Source organism: Mustela nigripes, chromosome 3 (assembly GCF_022355385.1).
Source record: "Mustela nigripes isolate SB6536 chromosome 3, MUSNIG.SB6536, whole genome shotgun sequence".
NCBI lineage: Eukaryota > Metazoa > Chordata > Mammalia > Carnivora > Mustelidae > Mustela > Mustela nigripes.
Genome location: NC_081559.1, coordinates 148941999 through 148968183, shown reverse-complemented (window position 1 = coordinate 148968183; position 26185 = coordinate 148941999). Strand labels below are relative to the sequence as shown.

The following is a 26185-nucleotide window of genomic DNA, read 5'->3' as shown; positions in this document are numbered from 1 at the left end:
AACACTCATGAAAGAAATGGAAGAAGACAGAAAAAGATGGAAAACCATTCCATGCTCTTGGATCAGATGAACAAACATTGTTAAGATGTCTATACTGCTTAGAGCCATCTATACTTTTAATGCCATTCCGATCAAAATTCCACCGGTATGTTCACATCTTCAGACGAGAAAACTAAGGCCCAGAGAATTAAGCCGAGGCACGAGAGGCTCCTGCCTTTTCTCTGTATGCTTTGCTTTTACCAGGTCAAACTTTACGAAAGATAAATCGTTAGTGACAATCAAGGTGGCCTCATGGCAGCAGGACCCTTTGAAAGTTATTTTCCTAACAAAGATCCACAGTGGGGTTTCTTTCTAGGCCGGCCCTGGGGGTGGACCTGATCTGTCCTGGGTCCCTCTCCGCCCACCACCCCCAAGCTCCAGGGGGAAAAAACCGCTCAGCCCTACCTACAGTTCCTGGCCTATTGGCCCCTCTCCAGAGCAGAGAAGGCATGGGCTGTGGTGTGAGCACCAAGGTGGTCCCAGGGTCGCCTGTGCTGGCCCCGGTCAAGCAGGAGGGTCAAGGCCAGGGCAACTCCAGAGACGTAGGACCTGGGCCTGAGGCGGTGTCTGAGGCGGCTTGGAGGATGCAGGTGGCCCGCTTCCGCGCCAGGTTCGACCCCCGTGTCCTTGCCAGGTAAAGCGCCAGGTGAAGCAGTAGCAGAGGGAATGGCCTGGGACTGGGTTGAGGAAGATAAACCAAGCACCCATCAAGATGGCCTTAGCTTGATTAATGGCCCCAGCTTGATTAAACCTTAGACAGCCTTCTTTCAGATGACAGGTCCCTGATGTCCCTACTTCCTCCGCCTCTTTGAGATGTAAGTCTTCTACAAGCTAGGAATGTCTTTCCCCAAGGACTAGGGGGCCATCCTTCTGAAATGTAATCAGGAGGCCACTTTCTCCCAGTCTCTGTGGGAAGGCAGGAGCCCAACTTCCCCAAGCACTAATTAGCAAACACAGGTGGCTTCCTCACTCTACCAATCTCCCCTCCCTGCCCCCCCCCCCCCCCCCCCCCCCCCCCCCCCCCCCCCCCCCCCCCCCCCCGACGGAGTTCCTCTAGGACTTTTATACTAGCTTGCCCAGTGCTGAGTACTTTCTTGCCTTTTGTTTCAACAGAGTTGAAGTCAGTCTCTCTCCCCTACTGCAATAGTTTTGACTCCAGTTGTAACAGTCTGGAATAAAGTCTTTTCCACTGTTTTTAGCAAGTGTTGGGACAAATTCTCTTTGACACCTCTGAGCAGGGAGGGCAGAGGATTAGGAAAATTCCAGACTGAAAGTAGAGGAGGAACAGGAGCAAGGAAGGGGAGGGAATCCTGAGCTCAGAGCTAGGGAAGGAGGAAGGCCTCCCAACCCCTCCAGGGTTGATGGAGCCTTGCCACAGATATGCTGGAGCTGGGGCCAAACAGGCATGTTTGTGAAGGATCTTTACCACATTCTTGAAAAGGACACCATAAATCATGGAATAGAAACAAGTCTTTGAATCGGCCAGACTTGTGATCCACTCTTGTGTCTTTTATCATGTGTGGTTGAGAGTGTTCCTTAGCCTTTCTCCTTCTTCAGTTTTTGCCTCAGTAAAGTGGGAATAATAATAATATCTACCCCATACAAATGTTGTGAGGATAATTGATGTAATACATGCAAATTGTGGTGAACAGTGCATGACACAAGTCTGTATTGAGGTATTAGTACAGTATTTTTTATTGTCTTCTTAAGGCACACGTAAGACCTAGCTGACTTGGGGTGCCTCGGTGGCTCAGTGGGTTAAGCCTCTGCCTTTGGCTCAGGTCATGATACCAGTGTCCTGGGATCAAGTGTGGCATTGGTATTGTTGGGCTCTCTACTCAGTGGGGAGCCTGCTTCCTCCTCTCTCTCTGCCTGCCTCTCTGCCTACTTGTGCTCTCTGTCAAATAAATAAAAAAACATTTTTTTGAAAAAAAAAAAAAAAAAAAAAAAAGACCTAGCTGATCCCTGTAAGAAATGAGCGAGGATGACAGGTTGGTTGGACCTGAAAACTACTTTCCTCAGAACATACCATGTTGGCCATAAAGAGGAAGGAAATCATGAAGTCCTCTTCCACTCTGCAGGGCTTGGTGGGACACAGTGGTGGGTGGCTCATTTGGCTTCTCAAGGACATTCCTTTTTTTTTTTTTTTTAAAGATTTTATTTATTTACTTATTTGATAGAGAGAGAGAGATGACAAGTAGACAGAGCAGCAGGCAGAGAGAGAGAGGGGAAGCAGGATCCCTGCTGAGCCCCTATGCAGGGCTCAATCCCAGGACCCTGAAATCATGACTTGAGCCAAAGGCAGAGGCTTAACCAACTGAACCACCCAGGCGCCCCCTAGGGACATTTCTAGCCCTCAAATGATATGCTTATTTTACTGCAGTGCTGTGAACACAGTCTGTGCAGAGCCACTTCCCAGCCTACTTGGGAACTTCTAATACAAGGAAACGTTTTGGATTAGTCCAGTAGCTGCTAAGCTTAGAGACAAAGTTGGCTGATCCAATTGAACTTGAATCAGAATGGACATGGGATCTTATCATGACTGAATTGGTTAGATGGCATCTCTGGTTATCCACACCCAGAGAGAATGAGGTTGCTGTGGTCCAGTCTTATTTACTCTCATAACCTCCATCTGCCGGGTAGTCCTAGTCCTTTAGAGTGTGAAGGGGTCAGAGAGGTGGAAGGTCACAACATTGTAAGGGCCCTAGTGACTAACTCAAGGCTCCTTACCTGATGAGGAGTTAAGTCCCAAAAGATTAACTGACTTGCCCAAGTTAGTGACAGAATTGAGTCTAGAATACAGTTGTCTTTCTTCTTCCTTGTGATCCACTTAGAACTCTTGCAGAATAGAGACAATAGAATCTAAATCTGACTGTATGCCCTTTCTCGATTGCTTCTATCAAACAGGTTGTGATATTACTATTGTTTCTGGCTTTCATTTTTTTATACACGTTAAAAAAATTCCCGGTTTGTAGCAGCTGTAGTTAAAGTAATAATTTCAATTTCGAGGGTGATGTAAAGTTGCACCACCTACAAAAGTAATGTTGAGGCTGCCCTGTTGGGCGGTGGGTAGGAGTGGAGCAGTGGAAGGGCAAGGAATGGCCTGGCCTTGTAAATGCCTTCTCTAATGCTTGGTTTGATCCTTAATGTTTTCAAAATATATGTGGTCATTTGGAAATAATATGTATTCAATGAGTGATTCTTTCATTCAACATTTATTGCTGTACCTCTGTGCCAGGAGCTGCAGAAGATATAGCCACTCAAATCATAAAAATAGTCACCGTCCATGGCCATCACGGATCACAAGCAAGGCTGCAGTTATAGGAATTTGTTATGAGACATTGGTTATTCAATCTGAAACCATTTATTTCTACTACTCTACATTTTGGCTTAAAGCCTACTGTTCCCTTCAGTGCCAAATTACTATCATTTTTTTTTTTTCAAGTATTTGGTGTATGAAGGTCCCTTAGCAGTACTGAATAAAGCTCCTTTTCTTTAAACAAAAGAGTGTAGTTCCTCAGAGATGGTAACTCATCTGATAGCTGATGATTAATTTCATGAGCAAATGAATTTGCCTGCAGTTTTGAAGGCATAGTGATAAATTAGTATTTGCAAAGTGCTTTCATCTCCATTAAAGGTAAATGTAAATTTTGGCTAGTCTGCAAAGTAACAGAATTTGAAATGCCCGTGATTATCTTCAAAATCAACCTGAAAGTGCATGTGAATAAAAAAGCAAAGTTGGAAGGCGAAGAGGCGACAGAATCCACTTACGATGAGTAAATTGCTCTCTGTTTTGATAAAGTAATTGGCCAGAAAATTAAATGCACTGCATAGAACAAAGCTGTTTTCTGTAAGCTGGTACAGCCAAATGACACTTTTATTCAGGAAGCACAGGACTAAAAGGAATAGATAGGTAGAGGGAAGAATTACTGGAAGAATAAACTCAGCAAAAAGAAGCAAGGCTATTTTCAGCACAGACTGAAGTTTGCATTTGAATCTCTGTTACTGAGTATGAAACTGAAAGCATTACCTTTCCCTATATACTCCCAGGCTTGTTCCACTTGCTGGCATCCTTTCTGGGGAGAAGTTTTAACAAAGCGGAAGAGTAGCAAATTACAATGAAAGTAAGGCGACCTGGGTTCTCATCCTCACCGTAGAATTTAAACAACCAATCTGCTAACCTGATCTTGAAATTTCTTCATTTGTCAAATGAGGGGTTGGAGTAAGTCCTTTTCTAATATTCTTTCCAGCTGTAAAATCATGATTCTAAGTGGAGCACTTTCTCAATATTTCTTTTCTTTTCTTTCTTTCTTTTTTTTTTTTTTTTGTTTTAAGATCTTATTTATCGATTCAACAGAGAGAGAGAGATCACAAATAGGCAAAGAGGCAGGCAGAGAGAGAAGAGGAAGCAGGCTCCCCACTGAACAGAGAACCCGATGCAGGGCTCAATCCCAGGACCCTGGGATCAGGCCTGAGCCAAAGGCAGAGGCTTAACCTACTGAGCCACCCAGGCTCCCCTTTCTCAACATTTCTTAAATAGAGGGTTGAACTTAGTAGAATTCTCAAATTGATATAGGCGTTTACACGGATAATTCAAGTTTAAGATCACCAGTCTTTGAAATCCTAGCTGACCTCCTGGCCTTTCCCAGAGAGAGAGAGAAAATAACTTTATGCATTGACATATATCCCATGTTAAAAGTCTGTTTCTTGTGTAGAAATTGCAAGTGCAGGGGGATAGCTGGGAGAAAACTGTGGCTGTAACACTGTCCCCACCTGATGTGTTTACGTTATCAGTGCTTGTCTATCAAGGTGCTGCTGCGGACAAGATAGGGCATGGGTACTCAATCGGTGAGTAGGGGTTGGATTTAAATCCTACCCATTTCAACCATAATCTGTGTGACCTTGGAAAATCACTTAATTTTTGTTGTTCTTAATTTCCTTATCTGAAAAAGGGAGATAGTATTATGTTAGCCAATAGGGATACTCTCATTAGAATTTTTTTCAAAAAATAAATTTTCTGGCACACAATAAATGTATAATAAATGGTAGTTGCTGTTATTAAGTCTGTTGTCTTAATAGTTACCTTTCCACCAACTAGTTACTTTTATATCACTTACCTCCATTTCAAAGAAGAATCTGGGGAGGCTTTCAAAAATAAGAAATACAATTAAGCAACAATGAGTAAGGAAGTCAGATGGGGGGATGTAAAGATAAAAAGAGATGATAGAAAGTACCAATTTCGGTAATTTTAAGACTCTTCCCTTCAGAGGATAACAGATTTGGCTTTTCTTCCTGACAGATACGACATCAAGGCTCTAATTGGGACAGGCAGTTTCAGCAAAGTCGTCAGGGCGGAGCAGAAGACCACCAAGAAACCTTTTGCAATAAAAGTGGTGGAAACCAGAGTGAGGGAAGGCCGGGAAGCATGTGAATCCGAGCTCACCATCCTGAGGCGGGTTAGACACTGCTACATTGTTCAGCTCGTGGAGATCTTTGAGGCCCAAGATCGAGTTTACATGGTGATGGAGTTGGCTACAGGAGGAGAGCTCTTGGACCGACTCATGACTCAGGGCTCCTTTACAGAGCAGGATGCTGTCAGAATTCTCCAGATGGTTGCTGATGGCATCAGGTATCTGCATGCCTTGAGAATAACTCACAGGGACCTAAAACCTGAAAATCTCTTATATTATCATCCAGGTCCTGAGTCGAAAATTTTAATTACAGATTTTGGTTTGGCACACTCTGGGAACAAAAGTGGAGACTGGGCGATGAGGACATTCTGTGGGACCCCAGAGTACATAGCCCCCGAGATTTTGCTAAGGAAACCATATACCAGTGCAGTGGACATGTGGGCTCTTGGCGTAATCACATATGTTTTACTTAGCGGAGTCCTGCCTTTTGATGATGAAAGCCATACAAGACTTTACAGGAAGATTCTGAAGGGCAAATATAATTACACAGGAGAGGTAAGAAATAATTTCACTCCTATTGAGTTAGCCTAGTATAGTTTCTCAACCTCAGCACTATTGATATTTAGTTGACATTTAGGACTGGATGAATCTTCTTTTTTTTTTTTAAACTTTGAACAAAAATAAGATTTAGTAATTTATTACTCACAAGTTCTGGAGGGTACATGTTATGCCTAGAGCCACACAGTGAGGTTGGTGAGGTTGTGGGGCGGGGGCGGGGCGGGAGAGACAGGATGGGTGATTCTTTACAGAGCCGGGGTGAGTTGGGGGGAAGGGTGTGGGAGTGGGGGTGTCCTGTGCATTGCAGGGTGTTTTGCCGCAGCCCTGGCCTCTACTCCACCTTCCATACGCTACTGGTAGATACTGGTAGGTGCTGGATATCTAGTAAATACACTAGATTCAACACCTTCCTCAAGTTGTGCTAACAAAAATTGTCTCCAAACATTGTTAAATGTCCCCTGCGGGGCATAATCACCCCTGGCTGAGAGCCATTGGTCTCAAGGTAGCAAGAGCCTGTGTTACTGAGTTGTCTGTGGTTAGCACATGACATTGATAAGTAGACCAGGGAGTTTGTAGTTTTCCTTACATCAGTTGAGTAGACTGGTGTGTACCCAGAAGCTCAGCATGACGCTTGGGTGTCTGGTGAGAGATTTTCTGCCTTGAGTCTAGATGATCCAAGCCCTTTCTGTAATATAATGTTTCCTTGGTGAAATGTTTAACCTCATAGCTTGTGCAAAATATTTATCCATTGTTGGGGCGCCTGGGTGGCTCAGTGGTTTGGGCTGCTGCCTTCGGCTTGGGTCATGATCTCGGGGTCCTGGGATCGAGCCCCGCATCGGGCTCCCTGCTCCGCAGGAAGCCTGCTTCCCTCTCTCTCTCTCTCTCTCTCTGCCTGCCTCTCTGCCTACTTGTGATCTCTGTCTGTCAAATAAATAAATAAAATCTTTAAAAAAAAATATTTATCCATTGTTTAAACTTGGAACTCCCAATGTTTATGAATGTGTTCACTTCCTGTTGTTTTTGGGTAGAGAAGGAAAGTTGTTGATGCTTATGTGTAGGAAGCTTGACAAAAGGGGAAATTCATTTCATGTTCAGCAAGTGATCAAATATATGTTCAACTACAAAAGGTTCTTTTTGTCATGAAGGAAAACATTGATAGTTTGATGATAGCTTCTTAAGGGATAACATCTATATGTAAGTATCTTAAGCAAAATCAAAAGCTAGATAACTAATTTAAATATTGTATTTTCCATACTTTGACAGAGCTTTAATATCTTATCGTATATATGTACATTTTAAAAAAAAAAACTCATCTAAACTGGTATTTGAGACCTAAGACTTACATGAGAAAGTAGGAAAGGATGGGGAGGATTCACAGACAATGTAGTACCACTGACTAGTAGAAGTTTAAAAGACGTCTAGCCTCACTAATAACCAAAAAATACAAATGAAAACAAACTTCAGTCAAGATAAAAAAAAAAAAAAACCATTTCAACTCTACTCATTGCTGTTAAGCGATCAATCATCTCATTCATTGTTGGTAGAGGGCAAATTTTACAGATTTCTTGGAATGCAGTTTGAAAATATGCACCTAGAACTTTTAAAAGTTTATATATTTTGTTCTGGTAATTCCTCTTCTAAGAATCTAATGAGATAATACCAGATCCAGCAAAGGTTTCAGTATAAAGATGTTCATCTGAGCTATAGTTATACAAGTGGAAAATTGGAAAAAAAAAAAAACAACCCTTAAAAGAAAGTTTGAATAAATTATGGGACATCCATATAATAGAGTGATAGTCCCTAAATTATGCATGCTTAAAAAACTGTACGGACTTTGGAAAATGTTCACAGTATGTTACCAAGTGAGAATAAAAAGGCAGAATACAAGTTGTATAGAGCATGATCACAATCATGTGGAAAAATGTATGCAGGGGGAAAAAAAGCTTAAAAGAAATACAATAAATGTTAACAGAACTTATTCCTGGTTTGGGAATTATGGCTCTTTTTTTTTTTCTTTATAATTCGAGTATCTTTCTGTTTCTGTTGTTCTTTTGTTTACAAAGAATACATATTTCAGTTTTGGTTATAGCTTGGTGACTCTTCTATTCTACATGATGTTGGGAGGAGCTGCGGTCATTGGGGTTTGACTGGGATAGAATGTCCATAATGATCCCTCAAATAGCTGACATCTTGGTGGGGATGGCTGGAAACCTGGAGTCAATTAGGTCACTGAAACCTTTATTCACCCTCCTCTCTCTATGCTTCATAGGGCCTTCTCTTCACGAGGGTTTCTCCATGGCGTCTTCCCAGCAGGGTGGTCAGACTTTTTACATGGAAGTTTAGGCCTTCCAAAAAGGAGTATTCCAAGAGGCAAACAGTGGAAGTTGCCAGTGCTTTTCAAGGCTGGGGTTGGACATTGCACAGCATTACCTCTGTCTCATTCTGTCATGAATTCTGTGAGTCTTAGGGTAGCCCAGATTCAAGGTGGAAAGAGATCACACACAGTCTGACTACGGGGGGTGTGGTTTATTGGGTCATGTTTGAACTAGATATCACGATTACTTTTTCAATGTGCAAAAATAATAAGCAGCATGCTGTTTTAAAAGTCCTTTCCATCAGGTTTAATTCAGAGGGTTTCTAGGATTGGATTCCCCCAAAATGAGAAGACAATTCATGTTCAAGTGACTTAGTAAGGGTAGACTCCCAGGAAGACAGGTAAGGGAGGGGGGCAAAGAGGGCCAGGAAGATGAGGAGGCCAGAGCCCTAAAGGTAAGCCTCATCTTGCAGGGAAGGATTCTTCAGCATTCTTCCAACCGGAGGCAGGCAAGCTGGGATTTCACACCTATCACTCTTTGTTAGTCAATGGGTGATGATGGTAGGGAGCTGGTGGTAAATTTTTACATTCTCTAGGGATCAAAGGCAAGTGGCTCCAGGAGCCCCAGGGTGGTCAGTGAGAAAAACAACAACAACAACAAGGTGTTGGCTTTTAGAAGGAAAACAACTCCCAAGGAAGGGGGTGTGTGTACATACAGAAAAGAGGGGCTAGGGTTTGGATGGAGCATTTGCATTGTCTCCATGGTTGCAATCTCTACTTCTTGAGGACGTGCCTATTTGTAACTTCAGACAACATGCAACAGAGTAGGATTGCGGCTGCTTGTAATACTCGGTTAATAACCCCTTGGCTTTCTTTCCTGTGTTTGTCAGGCACCCATGTCTATCATATTCATATTCTCTTATAATATTACAAAAGGTCTTAGCCATCTCAAGCTGCCATAGCAAAATACCACAGACTGGCTGACTTAATGGATATTTATTTCTCATAGTTCTAAGGGCTGAGAAGTCCAAAATCAAGATGCTAACAAGGTAGGTTTCATTATGAGGCCTCTTGTCTTGGTTTGTAGGCAGTTGCCATCTCATGGTGTGCTCATGTGACTTACTTTTCGTGTGTGTGTATGTGTGTGTGTGTGTGTGTGTGTGTGTGTGTGTGTGGAGAGAGATGGGGTAGAAAGAGGCAGAGAGGGAGAAAGGGAGGGAACTCTGGTGTCTTCCTTAAAAGTTCACTAATCCCATCAGATCAGGAACCCTCCCTTATGACTCATTTAAAAACTTAATTACTTCTTTGGAGGCCTCATCTCTAACTATAATGATACTAGGGATTAGGGCTTCAACATATGAATTTCAGAGGGACACAAACATTCAGTCCATAATGTCAGGGTAAAAGACTGATAGACTTAGAAAAGCCTATCATCATGTTCTCTCAGTCATATTATTGTATACCTGACATTTATTAACAAGCATACTAATTTGTAAATGCACCAATTTTATTTAAATACTGGGGTGACCATCAATTCTGGAAGCATAGGTGTGGTAGATAGAATACTAGCCCCCCCCAAATGTCCCGACCCTAATACCCAGAATCCGTAGATGGGCCACCTTACATGCAAAAAAGAATTTGCAGATGTGACTAAACTAAGGATTTTGAGATGAAGAGATTATCCTGGATTATCTGGATGAACCCAGTGTGATCGCTAGGGCCTTTACAGTAGGTAGGCGGGAGACTCAAAAGTAGAGGAGATGTGATGAAGGGAACGTAGATTGGAATGTTTTGCTTTGGAGATGGAGGAAGGGGCCATGCACCATGGAACATGTGCAATCTCTAGAAATGGGAAAAGGCAAGGAAAGAACCTTCCCCTGGAGCCGTTAAGAGGCAGCGCCGCTGATACCTGATTTTAGCTTGTTAGACCCATTTTGACCTGCAGAACTGTCAGATAAATGTGGGTTCTTTTTTGTTTGTTTGTTTTTTTCTTGAAGATTTTATTTATGTACTTGTCAGAGAGAGAGAGAGCACAAGCAGGGGGCGTGGCAGGTAGAGGGAGAGGAAGGCTCCCGACCGAGCCAGGAGCCCGATGCGGAGCTCGATCCCAGGATCCCGGGATTATGACCTGAGCCGAAGGCAGGCATTTAACCAACTGATCCACCCAGGGATCCCATTGTGGGTTGTTTATGAAAGTTCTTTTGTCTATAATTAAAATTCCAAGTATGACACATAGTGTGAATCACTTCTTTTCTCTAGAAGTCAGGTGAAGAAGTGCAATAAATGGGACAAAACTTCCAGAGATTTAAGACTTAAGATTTAAGATCTCTTATGATGAAAAGGAATGATGTTTATTATTTATAGAAAATATTTTGTAGTTGCCTGGCAGGTATATACTCTGACTTCAAATATGTATAAGCAAAAAAAATTAGCTATAATATTAACGTTTAATTCTTCTTGATTTTGGTGTGAAATATATTACTTTTCACGGAGCTTTAATGACCATTCCACTTGTGTTATTCTTTCCTTTTTCTGAATAGTGTTTAGGATTATAATAAATTTCTTTTGTTTTGACATTCAATCTGTATGTCAACTTTCTAAGACATTGTTGGCTCTTTGAAGGCTAGGACTGTATCATATTTTCCCCCTTATATCCAATAAGATTTCATGAAAAGTTAAGTATATAGAATGCATTTAAGAAAAAGAATTGCTTTTAAAAAATTAAGAGATTCTGGTTTATAACTGCATGAATAAATGTAGCTCATCTATAATTGCACTGAGCATAGAATACAAATTTTAATTTATAGTAAGGTAGACTTTATTTATTTATTTATTTTTATTTTATTTTGGTTTTTAATTTAGATTCAATTTAAATTTGAATTCAATTAATTACATATAATGAATTATCAGTTTCAGAGGTAGAAGCCTTATATTATACCCATTATTTAATTATATCAGGTGCCCTTCTTAATGTCCATCACAGAGTTACCCCATCCCTCCACCCAACTCCCCTCCAGCAACCCTTAGATTGTTTCCTATGATTGAGTCTCTTATCATTTGTCTATCTCTGATTTTATCTTCTTTTATTTATTTCTCTCTTCTTCTATGATCCTTTTTTATTTCTTAAATCCACATATCAGTGAGATCATATGACAATTGTTTTTCTCTGATTGACTTATTTTGCTTAGCCTGATACCCTCTAGTCCCATCCATGTTGTTGCAAATGGAAAGATTTCATTTTTTTGGTGGCTGAGTAGTATTCCATTATATAAATAAACCACTTCTTCTTCTTCTTTTTTTTTTTTTTTTAAGATTTTAATTATTTATTTGGCAGACAGATCACAAGTAGGCAGAGAGGCAGGCAGAGAGAGAGGGGGAAGCAGGCTCCCTGCTGAGCAGACCCCGATGCGGGACTCAATCCCAGGACCCTGAAATCATGACCTGAGCTGAAGGCAGAGGCTTTGACCCACTGAGCCACCCAGGTGCCCCATAAACCACATCTTCTTTATCCATTCATCTGTTGATGGACATTTGGGCTCTTTCCATAACTTGGTTATTGTGGACATTGTTGCTATAAATGCTGGGGTTCAGATGCCCCTTTGGATTACTACATTTGTTATCTTTGGTGAGTAAGGTGGATTTTAGGTAACTAATAACTTCCATTGTTAAATTTATGAGATTCATTCTGGAATGTTAGGGTGGTTTGGCAGGGTACATTTACTCTACTCACTGGGCTTTGCAGAGTAGGGGTAGGAGTTCCCCTTTCTGGTTGTTTCCTACAATGCCTGAGAGGCAACCAGGCTAGAAAGACACAGCACATGGTGAAGAAAAAAGAAACCCTGTGTCTACTGGGTGAAGGAGGCCTTTACTTATCTTTTTGATTACTAATATCATCATGATGTCTTTTCAGCTTGGTGGCAGGGTTCATGCTGGAGAGAGTAAGACTCATCCATCGTTTCTCCCAGAGACTGTTGGAAAGCATCCGTAGGAGGTCTCCACTCTCCTTATCTGGCCTTCCTACAGCCAGGAATCATGCTTAGCTCTGGGAACACCCACGTGAGAATGTTCAGTGTCCCTGCTCTGTGGGCTCAAGTAATCTTGTCTGAGAGACCAGGTTGTTGTCGTCATTGTCTCCTTCTTCCTCCCCTTCCCTTCTCCTCCTTCTCCTCCTTCTTTTTCAGATTTATTTACTTGTTTGAATGAGATAGAGAGAGAGAGAGAGAGAACGAACAGGGGTGAGAGGACAAGGAAGAAAGAATCTCAAACAGACTCCCTGCTGAGCATGGAGCCTGATGCGGGGCTCAATCTCACACCCCTGAGATCATGATCTGAGCCAAAATCAAGAGCCATCCAGGTGCCTGAGCATTCTTATGTATCTCTTCAAACGTAAGTGCTTTGATACATGTAGGAACAAAGGTGGAAAGTCCATGGAACAAGGGAAGATAGCCTCTTACTGGTTAGGAAATTTGGGTCAGCTTTCATGAAGAAGAGGACATTGTGCTGTGTCTTGGAGGAGGGGTAAGAGTTTCTGAAAGGGAGGGGCGTCTGGGTGGCAACGTGGGTTAGAGCCTCTGCCTTAGGCTCAGGTCATGATCTCCCGGTCCTGGGATCCAGCCCTGCTTTCTCCTCCCTCTCTCTCTGACTGCCTCTCTGCCTACTTGTGATTTCTGCCTGTCAAATAAATAAGTAAAAAATCTTTAAAAAAATACTAAGGAAAAAAAAAGAGTTTCCGAAAGGGAGATGGGCACATTCCCAGTAGAACAACATATGCAAAAGCACATAAAAGGGATATGTTGCATAGTAGTAAAAAACAAGAATTTTGGAGCATTATGTGTAGGTGAGTGTATAGTTATGTGGATATTTTGTAAAGGAGTGCTGTGTCCTGGTTAAAGGGCACAATCTGGAGCAATGCTGGCTGGATCCTTTCCTGGCTCTGCCACTTACTAACTGTGTAACTTTGGGCATGTTTCTTAATTTCTCTGTATCTAAGTTCCTTCATCTGTGAAACAGTAATAATGATAGTGTTTACTTAACAGGTTGTTGTGAAGATCAAATGAGCTAAAAGATGTCACGTGCTTAGAATAGTTCACATATTAATACATAGGGCTATGTATGTGTTAGCTCTTTCTGTTGGGAAACAGTGGGAATACAAGTTTGACTTTTGTTTAAATAACTATTATAGATAAAAGCATATAAATATATTATTACAATGCCAAGTATACCTTTTTTCATCCTTTAAATGGAATGGTGAGATAAGTGAGGTATTAACATTTTAATGCTAGTAAAAATTACACATTCTTGCCCATGAGTTGGAAATCATGTATTACTGTCCAATTATATTGCACTCTATCACAGTAATCTTTTTTTGATGTCAAAAAAGTTGATAATAAAGTGAGTCTTATAGCCATATTAGCCAGCCAGCAAAGATAAACACTGGTATTAAAAAATATTCTTTTGGGCAACTGGGTGGCTCAGTGGGTTAAAGCCTCTGCCTTTAGCCCAGGTCACAATCCCAGGGTCCTGGGATTGAGCCCCGCATCAGGCTCTCTGCTCAGTGGGGAGTCTGCTTCCTCCTCTCTCTCTGCCTGCCTCTCTGCCTGCTTGTGATTTTTGTCTGCCATATAAATAAATAAAATCTTTAAAAAAACCATATTTTTTAAAAATCCCACATGGAAAAAAAAAATAAAAAAAAATTCCATATAGATATTGATAGAAAATGGTCCCCATGTTCTTAGATTCACCTGTGATTGCCGTACTGGTAGGAAAAATTTACTGATGCACTCCCTGAGAAGGAATAGATCTAATTAATTTTATTCACCAGCTATGACCCCAATTTTCTTTCTGTGTCCTTATCTCCATTAATTTCTCTTATTTTTTCTTTGCTCTATTTCTTTTTCATTCAGGTTATTAAGTAGGAAAAAGGGAAAAGAGAGCAGAAGATCTGGTTCCCTAATTCCCTTTTATTCTCTTTCCATCATGACTAGAATTTCAGTAATGAAATGAACCACATTTTAGTTAGGTCATATTTCTTGTAACTTGGTTCCCATTCCTGTGATTTAGTTCTTAAAACACTTATGCTCACAAAAATGTGGTGCTCAATTTTTTCAGTGATATTTTTACTTTAAAAGTTTTACAGAAAATAATTTTAATGGCTATAAAATCTCTCATAATGTATTTCATTTTCTGCTTATCACTTTCTTCATCTCTTCTCTGACTTAAATTGTGTAAGTATATACTGTCTTACTTAACTTTAACTCAAGCACACTGAGTGCTTCTTGGAATTGAGACCACTTGCATTTCACTTTGGCTACGTAGATGTTACCTTTGGTGTAAGGAATAGTGATTAGGGTGGAAAGTAGTTATCTGTTTTCTTGATTATGTTGCACTTTTTGACCTTGATATCATCAGTAGAATTCATGGAGTTGAAGAGAAAGGAACTATTTGTGTAAAGCTCTTGCTAACCGAGAAATATCTAATTTTAATGTTATGCTTATGTTGTTTATGTTCTGGCTTATAGGGTTTATAATAGGAACTAGTTCTAATATATATTATATATATATGGGTTTCAAAGGCCAATTGAATTTTTTGTTGCTCTTATGTTCTTCTTCTTCTACTACTTTTTATTTGTTAATTTTTAAAAAATTACTTTATTTATTTATTTGACAAACAGAGAGATCACAAGTAGGCAGACAGGCAGGCAGAGAGAGGGAAGCAGGCTCCCTGCTGAGCAGAGAGCCTGATGTGGGGCTCAATCCCAGGACCCTGGGATCATGACCTGAGCCAAAGGCAGAGGCTTTAACCCACTGAACCACCCAGGCACCCCATTTGTTAATTTTTTTGAAGAATATCGAACACATCTCTTTTTAACCTTGAGTGCTTTGAAATATGATAGGTACACAAACAAATTAGGTTTTGTCCCATCCTCTTTAAATTTCAGTGTTTTCCTTATAAGAAAAACTGGAAGCATCATTTCTCTCATGTCAAGAACTCCTTAGCTCACAAAAATATTCTCTTTATGAGCCTGGTATGTGATTAATTGGTTCTTTTACCATTTTTTAATTTGATGTTACCTGTAATAAACTTGTATGAATCTCCTGACTTTTCCCAGGTTTTACAAATGCCCCAATGGATATTGCATTCGGACATAATGAGCTTTGTCTTTGAACAATTTCAGCTTTGGCAAAGATAAAACAACTTAAAGTCTGCTCTTAGATTGGGAAGAAAACATTTTAAATTTTAAATATTTATAACATAATGATGTACAGAATCTCCTGCTTTCTGATAGAAGGAAGAGTGATTTTCCCGGTCTCAAGTAATAAAGTTATAGAGAGTTCATTGGTACTTTGGGGGCACATTTACATAAAATTTCATTGCAGAGCTTAAGTGAAGTCCTACCAAGGCCCTACACTAAAGTTCAAGGGAAGAGAAATGCTAGTCAGAGAACTGTCATCAGTAGAAGTTTTGTTGTTTGTTTTTGTTTTCTGTTGTTGTTGTTGTTTTAAGATTCGATTCATTTATTTTAAAGAGAGAGAGGGTGAGCAGGGGAAGGAGCAGGGGAGGGGGAGGGAGATAATCTCTAGCAGACACTGGTCTGATTCCAGAGCCCTACATGGGGCTTGATACCAGGACCCTGAGATCATGACCAGAGCTGAAACCAAGAATTGGATGCTTAACCAAATGAGCCACCCAGGTGCCCCTAGTAGAAGTTTTATGATAAATGCTACTATTTGAAAATTTAAGAAAAATTTTTATTTATTTAATTTTTTAAATAAACTCTACACCCAGTGGGGGGCTTGAACTCACCATCTTGAGAGCAAGTGTCACATACTCTTCTGACAAAGCCAGCTGGTGCTCCTAAAAGCTACTATTTTTAAGGAGATAAATGCTACTTAGAGTGCTCTTAGCCCAAGAATTTGAATGATAGCTTATCCATTCACTTAAAAATAGATATTTGTAGTTTTCTGAAAACTCTATAATTAAATCCATCAATAATTATTACCCTGTATTTCAGTAAGCTCTATATTTAGCAAATTTTAACATTAATTATGATCCTTAAAATTTGAGATGTTGCATCTAGAATTTTAGGAACTATGTATATTCTGTGTGTGCTTTTGTGTGTGTTTGTAGTATCTAGCTTCCTTTTTTTTTTTTTTTTAAGGATTTTATTTATTTATTTGATGTACAGAGATCACAAGCAGGCAGAGAGGCAGGCGGGGGATGGGGGAAGCAGGCTCCCTGCTGAGCAGAGAGCCCAAAGAGGGTTTGATGCCAGTACCCTGGGATCATGACCTGAGCCTAAGGCAGAGGCTTTAACCCACTGAGCCATACAGGCTCCCCTAGTGCTACCTTTTTTTTTTTTTTTTTGGTAGTTTGAAGTTTTTATTTAAATTCCAGTTAGTTAAAATATAGTGTAACAGGGGCGCCTGGTGGCTCAGTGGGTTAAAGCCTCTGCCTTCAGCTCAGGTCATGATCCCAGGGTCCTGGGATGGAGCCCCACATGGGCTCTCTGCTCAGCGGGGAGCCTGCTTCCTCCTCTCTCTCTGCCTGCCTCTCTGCCTACTTGTGCTCTCTGTCAAATAAATAAATAAAATTTTTTAAAAAAATACAGTGTAACATTAGTTTCAGTGCTAGAATTTAGTGATACATCATTTACATATAGCACCCACTGTTCATCACCAGGGTCCTCCTGAATGCCCATCACCCACTTCGCCCATCCCCCATCCTCCCTCCATCAACCCTCCGTTTGTTCCCTACAGTTAAGAGTCTGTTTCATGATTTGCCTCTTCTTTTCTCTTCCCCAATGTTCATCTGTCTTGTTTCTTAAATTCTACATATGAATGAAAAATTACGTGGTATTTGTCTTTGTCTGGCTAACTTATTTTGCTTAACATAATACACTCTAGCTCCATCCACACCATTGCAAATGGCAAGAGTTCATTCTTTTTGATTTCTGAGTATTATTTCATTGTATACATATACTACCTCTTCATTGGTCAGTGGACCCTTGGGCTCTTTCCAAAATTTGGCTCTTGTTGATAATGCTATTATAAACATTGGGTGCATGTATCCTTTCAAATCAGCTTTTTTGTAACCTTTGGGTAAATACTTAGTAGTGCAATTGCTGGATTGGAGAGTAGTTCTATTTTTAACTTGTTGAGGAAGCTCCATAGTGTTTTCCAAAGTGGCTGCACCAGCTTGCATTCTCAAGAACAGTGTAAGGGGTTCCCCTTTCTCCACATTCTTGCTAGCATCTGTTGTTTCTTGGGTTGTTAATTTTAGCCATTCTGACAGGTGTGAGGTGATGTCTTATTGTAGTTTTCATTTGTATTCTCCTGATGATCAGTGATGTTGAGCATCTTTTCATGTGTTCGTTAGCCATTTGTATTTCTGGCTACCTTTCTTCTTATTTGGTTCATTACCTCTGAACGCAGAACATTGTTTTGAGGACACACATTTATCATGACAATAGTAAGTGGACTCAATATGAGAAGTTTTAGGTAATTTTCATCTTCCAGTCCTCTGAATATAGTAGGTGGATATGTCCACAAAAGAACTGAAGGAGTTTCATTGTGGTTTAATAGTAAAAGAACAAGAGCAATTAAAGCTTACCCTATATTTTATATTTTGAAAACCATTTTCACATACTTGATCTAATTTGGTTCCAATAGCGATCTTCTGAAAGAGATATGATGCCCCCCCCCTTTTTTTTTGATGAAGAAACTGAGAATATTTAGAGCTGTATAGGACTGGGCAGCCTTGTAATCCAGATCCACTCACATCACTCCCAGTCTTTCTTCACATTAAGATGGGGTAACCAGCTTACTACTGATGGCAGTGTCTCTTTGAGACTGCTGAGAAAAGCTGAACAGAGGAATTTTCAAGGTAAAGAGTGGGAATGGCAAGGTGGATGCCCAAACTGGTGAAGGGACTGAATAATATCATCAAGTGACATTTGATTCATGATATGAACTTGATTGAATGTGTAGCCTCCAAATCATTTTAAAAATTTTTTTAAGTAATCTCTATGCTCAGTGTGGGTCTCGAACTCACAACTCCGTGATCAAGAATCGGATACTCTACTGACTGAGTCAGCCAGGTGCCCTTCTAAATCGTTTTTGTTTTTTTTTTTTTGATCATATACCTCTATTAGTCAAAAAATTATAAGCATGCACACTCAATTCGTATTCCTTTATAGAATACATACATATAGTATATTAATTTATTTTATACTTGATACAACATAGACAAAAATAAATTTTAGATTAAGAAGGTAAAAATAAATAGTTCTGACATTTTTTCCTAAACCTGTCATTTTCTACTGTGTAATATATAATTGACTTCTAGGTACTCTCCAGTTGTTCTTTATGGCTCAGGAATCCTGTAATTTCTAACCCATGTTGAAATAATGCACTTTGGCTGAAGAACTTTTTTCTATGTTACCTTTTTTTCTGCAACTGCATTTTAAGTATAAATTCATTTGGGGGTCTTCTTAATGAGCTCTTCATAAATCTCATTACACATATTTTATGTTTTCCAGAAAGATTCACTTGCTTGTCTTATAATGCTCCATTAGAGACATCTAGCTTAACCTTGAGCCTAGATAAATGTGTCTAGATCCAGAGCCAAATAGATGTCTAGCCAAAGCAAAGGATATGCCATTGTGAGTGTCAGCCACTGACGTACTTTGTCTAGACATGTGGTGTTTACATTTTATTTTCCCTGTGTTTTGAGTATTTGGCAAATGTGCTCATTTATTTCATGCATTTTATTTTGGGGAAAAGTATTTCTCAGCTCTCATTTGCCTAAATAGGCTGAAGGAACAAAAAAGAGCAGTTCTTTTACTGGTTTCTTTTGATTCAAATTCTAGGTTAATAGACTGTTAAGAGATCGGAGAGTGTGACATCTGAATTGAGTCTGATTTTTCCTGACACAAGGACAAAGACAATAGGTTGTAAGGATTTCCTTATCTTTCTTGGGAAAGGCAACTTTTTAAAAACACATGTCAACCAGAAAATGTTTGAGATACAACAAATGTACTGGTAATTTTGTCAATGTTTCTGCTTTGTAGATGACAAAGGATACAGAACTACAGTTTTGTTTTGTTTGGTCTATGGTATGTGTTGATAGATAATGCAGAAAACAAGTGTAAAGCAACAGCTCTCTTGTCTCCATCCTCACAAAAGTCACCATGAATTGCTCTTATTGTACTTAAAATATGTGCAAAAGCTGTAAATGTCACCAGAACAAATCCCTGAAACATCAAGTAGCTGGTATACACATTGCACCCTGCAGTATCTCTGTTCCATGCTGAATCCCACTTGGAGCTACCTGATGGGGAGTGTATTGAGGATCTGCACAGCAGGAGGAGTCTTCCCTGAAGGGCCATTTTGTTCTGCCTTTTCTTTCTGGAGGCTGGGAGATGGAAGAATCCTAAGTATGGAGTAAGCTTTCAAAGAGAAAGAAAATTTGATGATTTCTCAATCCATTCCACTTTCTGCTCTAGCTGATTCTTGGAGTTTTGGAAACTCTAGGAGATGACCAGAGTGTGGTAAATACTAACCCAAGGCTGGTGTACTTCATAGACGACAGCTGCTTTGCCTTGTCCAGCCCACATAAATGTGACGTGGGACTCACATTGCTAATTGAAGCACACTGGACAGATTTCTGGAAAGGAAGTTTCCTTCACTGAACAGAGAATTTGGAAGACAATTTGTGTTTGGCTCTTCCTTTTAGCAAATAGATTTTTTTTTTTTGGCTCTCTCAAAAGTAGATTTTCAGGTTCCCAATAATATATATAATGATATAGCATTTAAATTGCTTATTTGAAAAAGTCTTCCAGGTTTGATATGTGTTAATCTTGTAACTAAGAAGATGATGCTCTATGTGTGTTTGTGTATTTTTATTTTATTAATGTTCTATTTTATCTATTTTTTCTTCCTAGCCTTGGCCGAATATTTCCCACTTGGCGAAGGACTTCATAGACAAATTGCTGATGTTGGAGGCTGGTCATCGCATGTCAGCGGGGCAGGCCCTGGATCATCCCTGGGTGATCACCAGGGCTGCCGGGTCTTCCATGAAGAATCTTCAGAGGGTCATATCCAGGAACCTCATGCGGAGGGCGTCTCTCTCCTCTCAGAGTCCTGAGTCTGCACAGTCTTCTAGGTCGCGTTCTTATCACAAATCGAAGCACATACGGAACATGAGAAACATAAGGGTAGAGGAATCATCACTGTCTGCACTTTTGGGAACAGATAACCTTCAAAGCCACTTTAACCAATTTTAAGGCAGATCAACACGAATAGCATTAGGTCAGTAGGGACCATTCTATCAGGATTAAAGCACCTAAGAGAGCTCCATGGACCTGGGAACATGTGGTTATTGTTGGAAAAGGTAGACCTTCATTTTAAACACCTTTTGTCTGTAATGTTTCCTATGTCTGTATTTATTCCCCAAAATATACTTCTGTGAAAGGTAAATAGTAAATACTAAATATGTTTATACAATTAGAAATAAATGAAGAAAATATCTTGAGAGTTGATAGATAAGTAAAGTAGGGGATAATAGGAATAAGGGATATATATATGAAGAAATGAAGAATCAGAGACATAGTGATAGTTAGAAATGAGGAATTAAATGTACTGATACTGAAGTTACTGAATTATATTTATGACCACTGCATGGTGTTAATAACCACTAGATAATTACAATAACAAGATAATTACAAATTACAATAACAAGATAATTACAAATACCTCTTAAGTTCATATCTAGTCAGCAATTATTAATGGAAATTGCTAATTATAAAGCATATAGAAAAACTTAGTTGACAAGAAAGCCAAAAATAAAACAGTGAAACTATCTCAAACTAAAAATCTTCTGCACAGCAATGGAAACAACTAACGCAATGGAAACTACTAACAAAATGAAAAGGCTACTGATGGAATGGGAGAAAATATTTACAAACCACATATCTGATAAGAGGTTAATCCCGCAAATATCTCCAAAACTCCTAAGACTCATTAGTAAAAAAACAAAAACAAAAACCCAATAGTCTGATTTTAAAAATGGGCTAAGGACTAAAATATTTCTCCAAAGAAGAGGTCAAATGCCGAATGATATCTCTATACCTGTTAGGGGGGCTATTATCAGAAAACCAAACCAGAATTGTTGGTGAGATGTGGATATACACTGTGGGTGGGAATGCAAATTGGGGCAGCCACTGTGGAAAGCGACATGCAGGGTACTCAAAAAATTAAAAATAGAAATACCACATGACCTAGCCATCCCACTTTTGGGTATTTGTCCAAAATAATTGAAATCATGATCTGGAAGAGATATCAGCAAGGCGATGCTTACTGCAGCACTAGTCACAGAAGCCACTATGTGGAAATAAGCTGAACGTCTATCAACAGATGAATAAAGGAAATGTGGCATCCACATGTGATGGGATACCATTCAGTTTTAAAAAATAAGGAAATTCTGCTGTATGTGACAACATGGGTGGACTGGAGTATATTATGCTAAAGTTTAAGAAGCCAGTCCCAGAAGGCCAAACACCATGTGATTCCACTTGTATGAGACATCTACCATGGTCAAACTCAGAGGCCATTGCTAAGGGCCGAGGAAAGGGAAAATGGGGAGTTACTAATTAATGAGTATAAAGTTTTCATTAAACAAGATGAATAAACTCTAAAGATCTGCTGTACAGCCTAGTACTTAGAGTCCATGTTAATGTATTGGTCACTTAAAATTTTGTTAAGAAGCTAGGTGTCATCTTACCACAATAAAATTTTTTAAAAAGAATCTTAAGATATCTCTTCTATCCTTAAGATACTCAGTTTAATTCGGGCATTATTCACGGGAACATGGGAGTTAGGCGGAATCAGACAATAGTGATTTTTTTTTTATAGTCTTTATCACACACTATAGTTCACAAAACAGTATGTGACCATCTTGCTTCATTCTTCTACTGTCAGTTTTTTCTGGATATAACAGCTTTCTTCTAGAATCATTTAATCAAATACCTTGATAGCCTTAAATACCTACCATGGAATAATTATAAATGGTGTGTTAAAAGAAGTAAGCTCTGGGGTGTCTGGGTGGCTCATTGGGTTAAGCCTCTGCCTTCGGCTCAGGTCATGATCTCAGGGTCCTGGGATCGAGCCCTGCATTAAGCTCTCTGCTCGGCAGGGAGCCTGCTTCCTCCACTCTCTCTGCCTACTTGTCATCTCTCTCTCTCTGTCAAATAAATAAATAAATAAAATCTTTAAAATTAAAAAAAAAAAAGAAGTAAGCTCTAAAACTCCATTCTCGGGATGCCTGGGTGGCTCAGTTGGTTAAGCAGCTGCCTTCAGCTCAGGTCATGATCCCAGCGTCCTGGGATCGAGTCCCACATCCGGCTCCTTGCTCCGCAGGGAGCCTGCTTCTTCCTCTGACTCTTCCTTCCACTCTGTCTGCCTGTGCTCGCTCTCACTCACTCTCTCTCTGACAAATAACTAAATAAAATCTTTAAAAAAAAAAAAAAACTCCATTCTCCAGGCAAGGCACTTATGGTCCGATCCCTAGTACAGTAAATTTTTATAAAGTGATACAAAGACTGTGATATTACTGTTAATTATATCTGAGGGACACTCGTATGAATGGATATAGTAAATAATGATTCACCAGCTGACATCACTTAATTTGTTTAATGAAGTACAATAATAAAATGCTAGAGTGACATTTTCTATAACTATAAAATCAGTTGTAGTTTTCTGTTTTATTTTTCTCTTTTAGGTTTCATAAGTGGGACAATTATATGTGATATAGAGATATGAGATATATGATATAGAGATATGACAACAGTATTTTCACTATAAATTGTAATGCTGCACCACATATGGCAAACAATGGTTTAGTTACTTTACTATATAAAAGAAGTCAGAGTCGTTAAAAAAATAGGAAAGTGGACAAATATTTTGACAGGTAGTTTATAAAAATCTAAATGACTAATGAGCATGTGAAAAAATACTCAATTTCACTCCTAATTAAAAAGGACATTAAAACAACAAAGACATGATAACTTTTCATCTATCAGATTAATGCAGTTTAAAATTTCTATAATACATTTGGTGAAAGGTTACAGGAAAGAAGATAATGTCATGCTCCATTGAGATACTGGAGCGCAATCTGGTTCTACCTCAGAGGGTAAAAGTTTGGCAGCAATATAGTCAAATTAAAAATGCACTGACCCTTTGGCCTAATAGTGGCATTTCTAGGAATTTGTTCTACCCATATTCTTGCCAATGTGTGCAAAGACATGTGTATAAAAGCATATAAAACATTGGTATTTATATAAAAAAGAATCACAAATAAATTTCCATCAATAGGGGAACTCAAATAAAGCATGTTACATTTAAGCAAAGAGCTTCCATACATTAAAAATGACATGGTACCTCTGTATCTTTTGTTATATGATATGCCATTGTATTAAATAGAAGAGCAAGGTGCAGAAAGGTATTACAATGTGATCTTATTTGTGTGAGAGATATTTTCAGAAGCTTGAAGATTTGTAAGAATTTGATAGAGTTATTATCTCAGGGGAAAAAGAAGAGGAAGTCTGGTGGAAGAGAAAGTTTATTTTTCATTTTAAACTAATTTTTACTTTAAAAGTTTTAAAATTGGTGCATTTTCTTTAAATCTATAGTAAAAAAAAAAAAAAAAAGCCAGTTAAAAATGCAGTGGCATGAGGGAACATATAAAAAAGGAGAAGCCTGAATATGGATCCCTCAAGAAATTGGGGAGTGAATAATCAGATGTGAAACTTGTTCTTTATCTAATGGGATAGTTTATATATTTTCCACTTGAAGCTTTCTGAATAAAAATACAAACAATAAAAATTCTAATGGTAGTACTTTCAGATTTCTTAAGTAAAAAGAAATTAGTTTTAAACTGTAGCTGTGTTATTCTGTCCTAACATTTATTGCTCATTCTGTGCCGAGTACTATGCCCAATACCCTTAACCTATATTATCGTATTTACTTCCCATAACAAACCTATGAAGTGAGTATTATTCTTAATTTAATCTTACATATGAGGAAGCCTAGGCTCAGAGATGTGCGGTAACTTCTGCATGGTGACACAGCATGAAAATAGCAGATCTGGAATTAGAAGCTCAGAACTCCTCCTTCAGACTCTATGTTGGATCAGTCCCAGGAGATAAGAATGCAAAAGGCAGGCTCTGATGCCTTCAATTCTGCCCATATTGACACTAAAAAATAGTGGGATACAATGTTGCCTGAAGTTATGATGTAAATATTTGTCATTTCCATGAATAGTTTACTTTTCATGTCCTTTGCTTAAAACTTAGAACAGCAGGTTATGCTGAGGTGCTTTCCTCTCCAGGCAACGCTTCAAGAGCCCACTGCAGGCATCCTCTGGCCCAAAGTCAGGACTAGGTTATTGCAGTGACCAGAAGAAACTGATTGCAGGGTGCAGAGCCAGGTTTAGAAGAGGCTTAGGAAGATGGGTCATGTCTCTGAGATGGGCAGACAGGGAGTTATCCAGGGAGGCTGTCTGGGGCAGCAGGAACCAGACAAGAAGGGTCAGGAAAGGGGTGCCTCTCCATTCGATGGGGCCTCCAAATGTGGGGCAGTGATCAGTGGACCTGAGCCAAAGCCAGATGCATAATCGACTGAGCTACCCAGGCACCCCAACTCTCAATGTTTTTAACTTCTTATGGGCAGGGACCAGACCTTACTTATCTTTGAAACCCCAGAATGTGGTAGGCTGCAGCTAACAGGACCTCAGTTACTGTTTGAAAAGAAGATGTGGACCCTTTACTGCCTGCCCTTGCCCCCCCAGTTTTCCCCCATTCAGCAGCAAAATTTCCTGTTGAAGATCAAAATCTCTTGATCTTTTGGTAGAAGTTGGGTGCATGAGATGAGAAGACTGTAAGAGGCCTAGTGGGGTGCACATGGGGAATTTTCATGAGTAGGAAAAAATACCCTTCTCTTCTGTGCTGGCTGCTCCTGGCCCCTCCCAGTGTGTCCCCAAACGCTTGAAGGGTTTTGAATGGAAGACTGTGATTGGGTAATAAATTCCCTTCCCTCCAACTTTTGTAAAGTTCTTAGAAATCAACTCTGTTTATAACTGTCTCTTTGAAAACTGTTCTTTCACAGGCTTAATTTCTTGTTGATTAGATGTGACAAGGAACTTGTAGGTCATATTGTAATGTCCCAGGGTGGAGTGTTCCCCACCCTTCTCCCCTTACCCCAGAAGAATCAGACTAACAAGCAAATCAATCAAACTAACAGCCAACTGTATGTATGTATTATTTACCTATTTTTTTTTTAATTTTAAGGATTCTATTTTTTTTTTAAGTAATCTCTGTACCTATGTGAGGTTCAAACACACATCCCCAATATCAAGAGTCATACACTCCATTGACTGACTGAGATAACCAGGTGCCCCACTAATAACTGTTTTTGAATAAAAAGGTTTTGATAGTTCTGCAAGTTAGACATATCATATGATTTCATTGTGTGAACTGGGAGAAAAATATGAAGTAGTATTTTTCATATGTTTTGACCCTATTCTACCATCCTCTGGTGAATTTAGGTATTGCAAAGTAATTTCTAAATATTTGGATATTCTTTTCTTACTTCACTGAGCTTAACATGAATAGAGTAAAAAGAACACCGAATTATTTTGTAAAAAAAATACAAGAAACCTCGTATTTTCTTCTTATTTCTTTTACGAGATGATTTCCATTTTTTCTAAAACAAGTTTATCCTTAACAATAGTATTCATTACTGTCTAGTATCCATTCAGATTTTGTCTTGTGTTATTATATGTCCTGAATTTTCTTTTGTTAGTAAATTCT

General features: G+C 39.3%; 1 protein-coding gene across 1 annotated transcript; it reads left to right on the top strand.

Moving 5' to 3' along the window:
- The first annotated feature begins 488 nt into the window (after positions 1-488).
- Positions 489-20605, top strand: PSKH2 (protein serine kinase H2). Its single transcript, XM_059395517.1, has 3 exons — positions 489-673; positions 5339-6005; positions 20264-20605. The coding sequence occupies exons 1-3, from the start codon at positions 489-491 to the stop codon at positions 20603-20605; spliced, it is 1194 nt and encodes a 397-aa protein (XP_059251500.1).
- Positions 20606-26185: the final 5580 nt, after the last annotated feature.

Bases quoted from the DNA above. Each gene is read 5' to 3' on its own strand.
- PSKH2 (XM_059395517.1), top strand. From the start codon at position 489: ATGGGCTGTGGTGTGAGCACCAAGGTGGTCCCAGGGTCGCCTGTGCTG. The intron at 674-5,338 runs GTAAAGCGCCAG...TCTTCCTGACAG, and splicing joins GACCCCCGTGTCCTTGCCAG to ATACGACATCAAGGCTCTAA. The intron at 6,006-20,263 runs GTAAGAAATAAT...TTTTCTTCCTAG, and splicing joins AATATAATTACACAGGAGAG to CCTTGGCCGAATATTTCCCA.